At 46.5% G+C, this 13,886-nt stretch overlaps 1 protein-coding gene across 1 annotated transcript in view; it reads right to left on the bottom strand.

Moving 5' to 3' along the window:
• RGS9 (regulator of G protein signaling 9) overlaps nucleotides 1-13,886 on the bottom strand; it is a 707,657-nt gene that overhangs the window by 203,855 nt on the left and 489,916 nt on the right. Inside the window, exon 13 of the mRNA XM_069199876.1 lies at nucleotides 2,713-2,828. Coding sequence (XP_069055977.1) covers nucleotides 2,713-2,828 — 116 coding nt within the window. The remainder of the gene's footprint in view (nucleotides 1-2,712; nucleotides 2,829-13,886) is intronic.

The raw sequence follows: 13,886 nt of genomic DNA, 5'->3' as shown, positions 1-13,886 counted from the left end.
GGGTGCACCGCCATTTTCCTTAAATGAGCCCCATTGTCTTTAATTACAGAAAAACAGAGACAGGCCAGACATAAAAGTAGGAGGACAGCCTTTAGTCTTACAGTTTTACTTCTAGACCTGGGATGCACTTTTTTTATGTAACCCTGTAAATGTGGGTATTTTTCTGTGGGTGTGAGTGTGTGCTTATATATACATTTAAATATATATATATATATATATATATATATATATATATATATATACCTAAACATATTTACACAGATATTTTTATGTAACCTTGCAAATATAGGCATATATATATATCAATAAAAATTGCTGCACTCCAAGAGGTAAAGGTTAGCAGATTCAATTTATTTACAGAGCAGATCTTCAAACACCACTGCACGTTTCAACATTTTGTCTTCCTCAGGTGGTTTTAGTTTATAGGCACACATGGATCTCATTTACCTGCCTTATATAGACACAGGGGCATTCTGAGAGTTATAGTTCAAAGTGCCACTTTCAGAGTCCTTCTTTAACTGTATTTGTGTTCTGCTTCTTTCACAAGTACACAAGCTATGAGAAGTCATAACAGTCTCTGTGTTTTTTATGCTCAGTGCTCTTATGCTCGTACTTCCTTTAATAAAGATAACATTCACATAGAGTTAATTCATTAGCAGAAGTGTGTTTGAACATTTCAGTAAAGCATTCTCTGCAGGCACACTGTTCAGAATAAATCATTCCAGAATAATTCTTTACCAGCCCTTTTGACCTCTGTCTCTGTGACTGCTTTCGGCACACAGATTACAATTTTGCTTCTTTGGTGCAAATCAGTTCAGTCGTTTTTGAGATATTAAAGGGAAATTACTTTGTATGGCTAGGGTCATGTATCCTTTGTGATGTATTTGCGAATAATGACAAGCTCATGCAGCAAAATCTACATCTCTCAGTGGCTGCCAACACTGCATCCAGCCCCTGCTTCCCACACCCAGGGTCATTAGTAGTCCTCATGCGAGGATTCCTGTTGACCCTTGTGTGATCTATTCATGTTGTGGCACTAGGCCCAGGAACACCAGTGGAGTAGCATTTTCATTGGGACGAGTTGGGGAACCCTGGGTGGTAGAAAGGATCCCTGCACATTCCTGTAGTTTATGTTACAGAAATGAAAGGAAAAATAGTATTTTTATTCAATGTTTCACCTTTGAAGGGTTTTCTGGAAATGAAAACTTTGCTGGATCCACACAAGCAATACCTCCTTGGACTCCCCGTGATGTCTACTTTTCGGAAATGTCTGGATTTGATAGGTTTCCCTACATGGTTGCCCATCCCAGGGCTAATTAGTACACCCACCATTTTTATCATAATCGCCACAATGTTTTGGACTCCTCCCTGACGTGAGCACTTGGAGCACCCACACAAGTGAGGTACCTTTTTTATTGGGAGACTTGGTGAAATGCTGAGTGTTAGGAAATTTGTGACTGCCTACAGAGTTCACAACTTTCCATCACAGAAATGTGGGGAAAATGTGTTTTTTAGTCAAAGTTTGAGCTTTGCAAGTGATTCTGGGTAACTAAACAAGGCGAGAGTCATCCAAGTCAGCCCATCCTGGATACACCTAGGTAACTAGTTTTCAAAAATGTAAAGGTTGGCTAGGTTTCCCTAGATGCTGACTGAACAAGGGTCCAAAATCGCGAGCTATCTGCTTTGTAAAAAAATGAACAGTTTTCGGTGGAAAAATGTGATGCGTCCATGTAGTGTTTTGGGTCATTTTCAGTCACATGTACTAGGTCTACCCACACAAGTGAGGTACAATTTTTATTGGGAGACTTGGGGGGGTCATGGGTGGAAGGACGTTTGTGGCTCCCCACAGATTCCAGAACTTTTCATCACAGAAATGTGAGGAAAATGTGTTTTTGGCCAAAGTTTGAGGATTGCAAAGGATTCTGGGTAAAGAAAAAGTGATGTGAGCCACGCAAGACAGCCAACTCTGGATACCCCTAGGTGTATAGTTTTCAAAAATGTACAGTTTGGCTAGGATTCCCTAGGTGGTGCCTGAGCTAGAGTCCAAAATCTCAAGCTACCTACTTTGAAAACAAATCACCAGTTTTCGGTGCAAAAATGTGATGGATCCATGTTGTGTTTTGGAACGTTTCCTGTCACAGACACTAGGTCTACCCACACAAGTAAGGTACGATGGGAGACCTGGGGGAATGCCGGGTGGAAGCAGGTTTGTAGCTCCCCACAGATTCCAGAACATTTAATCAGAGGGAATGGTCTCCTTAGCGCTGCCTTGGTGTCAACAAAATGACACTAGGGCAGCACAAGGTGGCGATAGGGGCTTTTTAAATATGCCTCAATTCTTTCTATGAATGTCAAACACTGACTAAAGGTATTACAAACGGCATTGAACCTATTCCTGCTACGACTATTTCTGGAATAGTGTTGCTAAATGCTCATTGAAAGGGAAACTGCAAGTCTTCTCGAAGTGCATGAACTTTAAAGGCCACTGGCTTGTGGACATGCTTTGCATGGTCAAGTTACCCCGGTACTCTTCTGTTACTTGCACCATCCTTTAGGGGGTGAAACGTTATCCCATGTAAAATCATTAGGCTGGTAATGGTTGTGTAGTCTGAGGGGAGTCTCTTTTTTAATAGCCTCTTTCTCTAGCCCATACACACTCTAAACATATTTTCACAGCGTGTTCCTCGGTTATCCTGAAGAAGGCCAACCCACCGCTGAACTCTTTCTTGAGGAAGAGCTGGAAACTCTGCCGCCCCTTCGGATCTCGAATCAGCTCACTGAAGTTGAAGGCCCAGCGTTCCACACGCAGCTTTGTTGGAACTTCCACACTGAAAAGCGAATTGCAAGAAGATTATTTCAATGCCATAATTACCTACTCTGCAATATGCGTGCTACAATTTACAGTCAGAGCCAAAATGTGTATAGAATGTGCAATTCCCTGACTCTGCCTCCCACTGTGATGCAGTGGGATACGCCATCTCAGTGTGGTTGCCTTATCAAGATGGCTGACTGCGTCATGAGAACAGAGATTTAAAAATAAAGTCTATTTGTACTCTAGAGCTGCAAGAAATCCATGCATGGGTACACAGAGTAGTAGATAAACAGAAAATGATTAGAGTTCCTTCCCTCTTTGTAAGAAAGTCTGCATTTCTGGCATGTGAAAGGACATATTGTGCCAGAAAAGACGGTGTGGTGTCAAGCTTAAGTATAGGCACTGGTTAAGTTGTGCTAACAATGCAGGTGGTGAGCCACGGCACTCCTTTTTGCAGAGTGTGAACTATTTGTCCACATAAAATTTTGGCCTACAGCAAGATAGAGAAAGGCAGGAAGGGAATAAATAAGGCAGAATAGAAAGAAAAGAAAATAGAGGCAAATGGAGAAAGCCTTGATGAATAAGAAACTGGGAGTACTTTTGCAGTTAGGTAATATAATGTTTTGAGTGCAACTTAATTACACCTGGCATTAAGCCAAGACCTTTTGATTTAATTAAAATTACATGCACAATATACTTATTTATAGGGACTTTCAAGCAGCTCTTTTCTTCCATTGGCCTTTTATAGTGCTAGTCAAATTTTTTTGCCGCCCACTACAGCATACAGCATGGGGAAATGGGTCATCCTATTTTAGCAACTGGCTAATTTCACTGTGAGTGAATTCTGTTCTTTCACACACAAAGTAATTTCCTTAAATGGTGTAGACTGCTATGGCAAAGTGTGCTTTTTGAGACCAAAAAAAACGATTTTCGCCTTTACACAATTGATGAGAGCCCAGCAGCTTCTCCAACAATCAAAAGGCTGGAGGTCAACACCAGGATTATTGGCTTTCCAACACACATTTTTAAGCTGTCTACCATAGGTGACTGTTTGTGGGGCACCATTGTGCTGTCCCTCTAATCTCCACATCTCACATCTGAGCCCCTGGAAAGCCTGTGACTATGCCCTGATGCCCTTTCCTTCACGTATAAACAGAGGCAGAAGTCCGTAGCAGACTGTTCCAGATCTCTGACTGGTTCTTCCTGTCAACCATCATTTCCTGCGAGCAGACATGTAGTTGAGTACAAGTCATTGACACCACCGTGGGCAGGAGATCTGCATGAGCTGTCAACGCAAGCATTAAGTTTGTTTTGATTGAGGTGCTTTAGTTTGGCAGGTGCAATCTTAGCCATGGAGTGTGCATCTTCAGAATAGCAGCAAGATGTTGTTTGCAGGTTGTATGTAACACAACCACTTCTAGGCATGTTTGGTAGCTTTGCCTCACTATATACTGAGAAGTCCAGTCCCGCACCAAAAGGCAGATAATTCCACTTTCATACTCCTTCCCTCTGTTTGAATAAAAGAAAAGCGAAGTCCCAGGAAATTGGGGCTCTGCAGCGCGGAGGGGCCCAGAGAGCTGCACCACTGATTCTGCTCTGCTGCTCCGCTGACTCTGCAGTATATAAGGCAGCCTCCTTTGCTCACCTGGAACCCTTCCAGTACTGTTACTAACATTCCCATGCTGTGGTCTGCATTACTGCCTAGCGGTCATCTATGCGAGGTCCAAGGCTCTGCTCCCAAGATTACTTTGAAGGACACAACAATTCTTTCATTCTCTGAATCTCATCAGATGTCTTGCTGCTCCCATTCTCTTACTACTTCCCTACAGTGGTCTGTTTACCAGTGTTCCCTAAAACCTATCATTCTGTCCCTTCATACTTCAGTTTACCAACCTAGGGGCATTTTTATGAGCCCTTTGCACCGCCACTGCGTCACTTTTTGTGATGCAATAGCGGCGCTGACCTTGAACTCATATCAGGCCACGCAAAGCCACTTTGCGTGGCTTTGAATGGCCTCATAGATGTGGAGTAAGGCAATGCAGCAGAAATTGCTGCATTGACATACTCTGCACAAGGGAGACGTTCCATGGGCATTGCGTTAGATATTCCCATGCAACAACCATGGATTCTGACGCATCCCCAGATTTACAAGAGCTCGTTAACCTGGGGATGCGCCAAAACCTAAAGTGAAATATTTATATTTCTCCTCGTTTGTTTCTCTTTTTTTCATTTTGCAGCACACATAGAAAGAGGAAAAAGCCTCCCAGGATTGTTTTTGAATTGGAAGGTGTCCCTTTCCTGTACAAATACAACCCTGTATGTAATGCAGGCACTCTTGCACTGTGGTTTACGAGTGCCTACTTTGGCGATAGGCTGCCAAAACGGCAAGGAAAAGGATAGGAATGCGCCGAATTGGATAGGTACAGCGCATTCCTGTCCTGTCTCTTTGATGCAGGACAGCGCAGCGCAGCAAGGTGACTTACTGCGCTGCCCTGCATCAAAAGCCCATAAATATGGACCCTAGTACCTTATATAACATTAAACTCTTGTTCCTTCTAAACCCTGGTAACACATGTGTATGAAAAAGGTGAATAGTTAATACTTCTTTTGAGTGATGTAATCAAATGTTGCACCCCTAAATGTATCTATTTCTGTTTGTGCTTTTAATTTACTTTATCAGTGACCATTATAATCATTTATGCTTTGGTTACCTCAATTTATTTGTCTGGTTATGCGTCCATTACTTACGATAATGGCATTACTCCTAGTCCTACTCCCTCGCCTTCCTTTCGACCACTGAGGCTCCCTGCCTCCCCCTAGAACCCTCCCTTCCCCTTAAACCCCCACCACCTCCTGTACAGAAACAAGCCCAAACAGCAACTCAGGCGGTCCGTACCGGGAGGGCAGGAGGGAACGGAAAGGAAGGCGAGGGAGTAGGACTAGGACTAATGCCATTATTGTAAGTAATGGACGCATTACCTCCCGTCCCTCCCTCGCCTTCCTTTCCACCAATGAGACATACCAAGAGAAAAACAGGAGACGGACACTGAGTTGCAACAAGTTTAATCACAACCAAAAAAGGACACAGGACAATCACCCTCCTATTACATCATAGAGGACAAGACACAGTGACCCAATACCGACTCCAAACTGCCCAAGTCCGCCAGTCTGTAATGACGAACAAAGGTAGAAGGTGAGGCCCAAGTAGCGGCCCTGCAAATTTCCACCACAGAATCGCCCTGCAGCTCTGCCACTGTAGCAGCCATACCCCTGGTAGAACGGGCCTGTATCCCCTGGGGCAGAACAACCCCTATCAAAGAATAAGCCATCAAAATCAGAGAGCGAACCCAACGACTCAAGGAAGCAGTGGACAGCTTCTCCCCCTTCCGAGCCGGACCGAAATTAACAAACAGAGAATCACCTTTCCGGAAAGGAGCAACAAAGCCCGACGTACATCCAACCAATGCAACCGAACCTCTTCATCCGAGGAAGGATCGGGACAAAAAGCAGGAAGGATAACCTCCTGGTGAGCATGGAAAGACGAATTCACTTTGGGAACAAACGAAAGAACCAGAATAAGCACCACCCGATCAGGAAAAACCTTACAAAAAGGAAAAGAGCAGGCCAAGGCCCCCAACTCCCCCAAACTCCCCCAAACGACGGGCTGAAGTAATGGCCACCAGAAAAAAAGTCTTCAAAGAAAGATGACGTAAGTCACATGAATCCAGAGGTTCAAAGGGAGGAACAGTCAAAGCATCCAACACCAAAGAAAGATCCCATGAAGAAAAGGTCCACACCGGATGAGGAAACAAGTTAAGAAGGCCCTGGAAAAACCGAGGCATCAAATGACCTTCATCAGACAGATTACTCCACGGGCCCCTAAAAGCCTGAATCGCAGCCCACTGCACCCGTAGGGAAGCCACAGACAAACCCAACTGGGCCCCATCCTGTAAAAACGGCATTCACCTCAAACAGAGAAGCAGCCGTAGGATCCAACCTATGCCGCAAACACCAGGAAGAAAAAACCTTCCACTGCCGACCATAAGACAGTAAAGTGGAACGACGCCGCGAAGCCAGTAACGTGGAACTCAAAGCGACCGGAACCCCTAAGCACGTCAATCCCTTCTGCTCAACTTCCAAGCCGTCAAGTGCAACTGCCTCAACGACCCCATCGGGAGGCAAGAAAACGCCAGAGGCGAGGGACAGAGAGGGAGAGTCCACATGTGACCGGAAGCCATCAACCGAAGCAACGGAAACCAATTCGCCCGTGGCCAATGGGGCGCGATCAAGAGAACCCTGCCTTCAGAAGACATACCCTCACCAGAAATGCACGGAGCAACTGGAAGGGTGGAAATGCGTACAAAAGATCCTGAGGCCAAGGACACGACATCCGGTCCACTTCCCAAGCCTGAGGACAACAAAACCAGGAGCAAAAGCGCCTTACTTTCGCATTCTCTGGGGAGGCAAACACATCCAACACCGGAAGACCCCACAGGTGAACCAGGCGACGAAACAAAGACAATCAGAGGGAGAAAAGCTGAGACGAAGGAATGACCCGGCTCAGAAGATCCACCCGAACATTGACCACCCCCTGAATGTAGGTGGCTCGCAGGGATAGAACCCACCTTTGCGCCCAAACAAAAATGTCCCTCGCAATGCGGAACAGCGACCGCGACCTGGTCCCTCCCTGCCTGTTCGCGTAAGCTTTGGTCACCAAGTTGTCTGTCTGAATAAGAACGTCCAAACCCTTCAGGGATTCCTGAAAATGAATCATAGCAAGAAGCACCGCCTTCAACTCCCGCCAATTCGAGGAGTGTCTGGCCTCCAGAGGCGACCAAAACCCCTGGACCTGAGCCGACCCCATCCAAGCCCCCCAACCGGAGAGGCTGGCATCGGTCGTCACTACCACCGGGCGAGGAGGAGATAAAGACATCCCGCACGAAGATGAGCCGGCACCAGCCACCAACCCAACTCCCTGCGAACAAACCCCGACACAGGAATCCTTGTCCGAAGAGAACTCGACCCCGGAGACCAACGAACGAGAAACCAGTTCATCAGGCAAAGAAGATGAAACCGTGCCCACGGTACCAGAAAAACCATCAACACCAAATGACCCTACAGACGTAACCACTGAAGGGCTCTGGGAGCCGGCTGCAACAAGATCGACAACACCTGTGACTGCTGGCACACCAACCGCTTCTCCGACACAGTCACCAAGCCCTGAAGAGTCAGAAATCGGGCCCCAAGAACAAACAGATCCTGGGAAGGAACCAAATCTGACTTCCTCCAGTTGACCAAAAAACCGTGGTTTTGCAGGACCAACAGAACCCGGGCCACATGCCTCCTTAACAGAACCTGAGTGGGCGCTTGAATCAGAATATCGTCCAAATAAGGATGGACAAACACCCCCTCAGAATGTAGAAGAGCCACCAGAGGGGCCAGCACCTTGGTGAAAATCCATGGAGAGGACTTGAGGCCAAATGGCAGAACACAAAACTGAAAATGGTCCTGGCCCACCGCAAAGCGTAGGAACCTCTGAGAAGACAAAGCCACTGGAACATGCAGGTAAGCATCCTGCAGATCCAGAGACCCCAGGAAATCTCCTGGACCGACCAGAGGAAAAATCGACTGAATGGAAAGCATATGGAAATGTACAGTCTTGATCCAGGAATTCACACCCTTGAGATTGAGGACAGGACGAAAGCCCCCTAACACCTTTGGAACCAGGAACAAGATGGAATAAGTGCCCAGACCTCTCTCCCCCAACGAAACATGGGATATGGCCCTCTTGAGAAGTAAGTCCCGGACCCCTTCCAACAACGCCTGCCTCTGGGCCCCGTTCGCAGGCAGTGGAGTAGGACGAACCCCGGTATCTGGAGGTACTACGTCGAAGTCTATGGCGTAGCCATTGTTTACAATGTCCAGCACCCAGCGATCGTTCACATCCTCTTGCCAAATGGGAAGAAAGTGCCTCAACCACCCTCCAACCCGTCCTCCGGCAGTCCCACAATGATTTTCAGGAACTCTTCTTGAATCCTCCCCGCTCTGAAGGAGCAGACTTTTTAGGAGAAAATAGGGCTGAAAACGACGCTTCCTGAAAGAAAAAGACTTGGAATCAACTTTGGGAGAAGACCAAGAATGCTTCCGCCAACCCTTGCCAGAAGAAGAATCACCTTTGTAAGGCAAGGTGTGTTTCCTCTCCTTAAAAGATTTTGAAAGCATGGAAGGCAACTGATCCCCAAATAAATTGCGCCCCTCAAAAGGCAGTCTCAGAAGAGCAGGCTTCTCCCCAGGAACCGCCTTCCACATCCTTAACCAGAGGGACCTACGAGCCCCAATCAAAGCTCCCGAAGCCAGAGCCGAAGGGCGGACAACATCAGATGATATGTCCGCCATCAACCTGGCCTGTTGTTCCATAACTGCCAGCAGTTCCGAACACTCCGAACCCTCCTGAACAGCTACCACCAGTTTGTCAAAATCCTGCACCAAGGATTGGCCAGAATAAGCAAAAAAAATACCCGCTCTGAGGGCCAAATTATCTGCCGCAAACGCCCTCTTCAGACCCGAATCCACCTTTCTGTCAGTGGCATCAGCAGGAACACAATCCTTCGGATTGACCGCTGTCTTGCCAATTAAAGTTGCCAAAATGGAATCCAGCTTAACGGAAGGTGGCAACACATCTTCCCCTTCCAGTAAATACAGCTTCTGAAGGAAACACGGAACCTGATACTTGTCCACATCCTTCCACTCCCGTAGCACCATATCCTTAACAGGGCCCTAAAAAGGCATGGCAAACCTTGAAGGCGTTTGATATTGAGGGAACAAGTGTGAATCAGTCGCCGTAGGTTGAAAAACAGGAAAACCTAAATTGTCCCAAACATGCGTCAGAACCTCCCACATCTCTTCCCTCGAGATATATTTCCCACCAGAAGAAGTAGAAGGAGCGTCATCATCTGATGAAGTGGGCCCCTCCGCAGCCCCTGAAGGATGGGCTGCCGTAGAACGTCAAGGCCTGGATGCTCCAGCCTGCAGAGCACGAGACACAGCCACCTCAATCATGTCCTGAACCTCCTCTCTGGACATGAGAGGCGCAGGAACCCCTACCGCTCCAGGGGGTGTCCCCCAGGAGCGGGGAGGGGACCTGCAACATCCTCCCCCGAAGAAGAAGAAGAAGAAGAGGAAACAATCCTGCGCCGGTTTGAAGGAACCTGCCTCGACATTATCCCAACAAGAAATGCACCCAAGAGGCCACAGCACCCATTAAAATAATGGAGAAAGCACCCCCACCTCATACAACAGCAGCAAATGAAAAAAGGGCAACAATTATCACAAAACTATAAAAAACGCGGGCAGAAACGCCCGTCCTACCGTTCAAAACGCAAAAAACACAACCGGCACATCAGCCCAGCAAACGCGAGCCAAAGATCCGGAAGCACAGCCCCAGCCACCATAGAGCCGAGCGACCTTTAAGGGTTCTGTCCTCTCTCCCTCTGGACGTAGCTTCCAGGCTCCCACCAAAACAGATGGATACCACCATTTCCTGTGCCATTGCATTCTCACAGCTCCACACTAGGCACTATAGCGTGTGCCCTCAGCCCACGCATCACAAGTGCATTAAATCACGGACTCTTGCAGCGGCAGGGAGCCTTTTCTGACAGAGGAGGGGACATATCTCGACATGAGGAGAAGGCCTCTGATCCTCAGAAGCAGCTGGGAGCCACTCACCCTCAAATACACCGACAACTGGTGTTAGCACAGGCTCCTGGGCAGGAGGAGCCCAGTGGGGAGGATGGGCACCAACAAATGTCCACAGAATGGAGTGAATACTGAGTTACAGAGTCCCCCGAAGTGTCCTGAAAATGAGACAATGTCTAGGGCTAAGGAAAGAAAAGAGATCTACCATGCAGTGGACAGTGATCAAGTAATGAAGGTTGTCCGAAGCACTGGCAAATAGTTTAAATACCATGAGCCATCAGAATTAAAGACATTTTAATAAAACGTACAACATAGCAGCCATGCCAAACACACAACTAAGCTAGATAGAGGTGTGGCAGCTGTTAAGGATGTAGAGCACGAAGTTCGGCAAGAGCTGAACACTGCTGTCGAACATACAAGGATGGCCGAGTACTCTCATGCCCTACCGAAGGGAGATAATCTAGCAAAGCTCCCTCAGTCACCCTCTGGGCCATGCACTGACACTCTGAGTTTCTCCGCACAGCTATGTCCATGATTTACTTTTGACCTATTTTAAAATGCATTTTAAGGCTCTCAAAATTAAATGAAAGAATAATCACAATCCATCTGATCATGGTTATCTTGCACAATTGTAATTCTAACACCATTTTACTTTTTATCAATTTTACTACTGTCTTGATGTTTTGTCGGTGCAATGGTTTTATTTAACTATGCACTTTGGAAATACATTTGATTTGATTTGATAATGCGAGAGGACTCTGAGGCTAAGCTGGAACCATCAATAGCTCTTGTTTGGGTGTAGTGTTTGTTACCTAAGTAATTGAAACTTATGTAACCTGTAACCACAAATACACTCCCTCGGTGCTGTACCTGAACACATCGACAACACATTTTTTCACATTGCAGAAAGTCTAGGAATGTTTATTTAATGCATTCTTATATTTTTGTGAGAGGAAGGCCTACCATAGCTGTCTCGGTATCACGCAATTAGATTTTTTGTTTAGTGTGTTTTTAATATTTTGAAGAATTCGCTGAACAGTTAAGGTCATGTCGTTACCATTTACCCGACTGACAACGTAACAGGCATCTATACAAAGAAAAGGACACAAACATTAAGGTTTGAAATCTTCCATAGAATCGAGGGACCTTTTTCGAGTAGAAAAAATACATACCCTTTTAAAAAGCAAATTCTGGCCGTGAGATTGCAACTTGGCCTCATACATTAGACTACAGCATTCACGAGGGAGTGGCCGACCGTCAGGGAATCATGGCTTTATCTCTTATTAGAACATTGGAATGCTGGAGGCTCCATTGAAAACAATGGAGTGCTGCGGGCTTTTACTGGCCGGCAAAAGCCCGCAGCGCCAACATTCCAATGTTCGCTTTGTTCACAGCAACAGCTGTGAACAAAGCCTCACGAAGCCCAAGGGGATTTAAATCCCCTCGGGCTCCGTGATTTTTTTTTTTTTAATAGAACATTCTGCCCTGTGTGGCAGAATGTTCTAATAGCCTTAGAACCCGCCGTAGCGGGCTCTACCGGCTATTAAAGTCCCTCAACCTTGTTAAATGCCCTCGCCTTCGGCTCGGGCATTTAACGCGGGGAGCGGGCCTTTAATAGTCGGTAGAGCCTGCTACGGCGGGTTCTAAGGCTATAGTATACATGTTTTCAATCTTTGGAAATGTCATGTTTTGGCACCGCTTTGGAACAATGCTTCCTGCAGCCTTAGAGCTAGGGACTAAAGTAACTAAACACATCACGTAGTTGCGCGTCGCTGCTTCCTGCCCTCTGTACAGCAATTTCTCATTGGTGTGTGTCATGCCATAGTGGACATCGGTGGTAAAATGGTGAACAATTTTGTTACAGGAGTGTCATGTGCCCTGGAGTTAGGACAACTTCTTGAACACAAATGAAATGCTATGGTTTTTAGAGTTCAGGTTTGTAAGCAGCGTTTGTCACTGGATGAGTTTTACATCTTAGGCTTTTTTAGTCACTTGTGTGTTTTAGATGTTAGTCTCACCACCAGGAAAACTGCATAAGGCTATGTAATCAGAGTGCGAAGGCCACAGTGATGTTACTATTGGAACTGTGGGCTAGGTGATTGAATTTAGCACCTCAACAAATTCTTAAATCCCCAATTCATGTTTCAGTTTTCATGGTTGGTGTTATAACCAATCCATAGCATTGTGCGTATGTGGTTCGTTTTATTTCTTTAAGTCATTTGTGCTTATGCTGGTTCTCCATGCTGTGCTCACTTAAAGTTTCGATAGCAGTGTCAGCAGTAGTGCTTACAATGGAGGGAGAGGATGATGTTTGCCTGAGCATTTCTTTTACTTACAAAGGTACTGAGGTAGCCTAAGTAAAAACTAAGGGCCAGATTTAATGTGTTTCCCCCTGCGCCGGCACTAAATTTGCTGCCATGCGCCAATGCAGCAATCCTTGCACCATAGAGGGGGAGATTGTATTTGTGCAGGAAGGAACACCTTGGGGCGCAAAAACGATCTTAAATGGTGATTTGCTCTTTCTATGTGTGCTGCAAGATGCAGCACATATAGAAAGAGCAAAGAACTAGAAGAAATTAAAGTATTTCTCCTTGTTGCACCATGGTGAGGTTTATGAAAACTCGTAAATCTGAGGCAGCATCAAAATACAATGGGTGTTGCTGTGGCACGCCCACAGCAAGGGACAGATCCAGAACAATGCATCCGGAACCACACCTGCGCTGTTCACGCAAGCGAAACGATGCTTGCCTGAACAATGTAGGTTTTTTTCTCTGTCTTAACCACGCATGTGCTGAACAACGCACATGTGTGGTTAAGGCAGAGAAAAAGGAAGATCCATCAGAAGAGGACGCAGTCAGGTAAGTGGGGCAGGGTTGGGGGTAGTTTTTAGGGGTGGGGCAGGGTGAAGGGGTTGGGGTGGTTAGGTTATTTTTTTTTAAGGGGCAGAGTGGGGGGTCGGTACTATGGTTTTTAGGGCGGGTGGGGGGTCAGGTTCATTTTGTTTTTAGGGATTGGGTAGTTTTATTATTTGGGGTGGCGCCGGTTTTAGGGCTCAGGGTGGGTGGGGGTAGTGGGGTAGTTATTTTGTTTTTAGGGGCGGGGTGAGGGGGTCGGGGTAATTTTGTATTGGGGTGGGGGTCGGGTTTTTAGGGGCGGGGGGTCGGGGCAATTTTGTATTTAGGGCTGGTGGGGGGGTCGGGCTTTTAGGGGCGGGGTGGGGGGTCAGGGTAATTTTGTATTTGGGGTTTGCAGTAATTATATTTTTAGGGAGGGTGTGGGCGGGTTTTTAGGGATGGGTGTAGGTAATTTTGTATTTAGGGCAGGTGGGGGCAGGTTATTAGGGATGGGGATGGAGAGTCGGTGTAATTTTGTATTTAGG

Source organism: Pleurodeles waltl, chromosome 7, assembly GCF_031143425.1.
Source record: "Pleurodeles waltl isolate 20211129_DDA chromosome 7, aPleWal1.hap1.20221129, whole genome shotgun sequence".
Classification (NCBI taxonomy): domain Eukaryota; kingdom Metazoa; phylum Chordata; class Amphibia; order Caudata; family Salamandridae; genus Pleurodeles; species Pleurodeles waltl.
The sequence above is the reverse complement of the archived record's forward strand: the minus strand, read 5'-3'. Positions and strand labels throughout refer to the sequence as shown.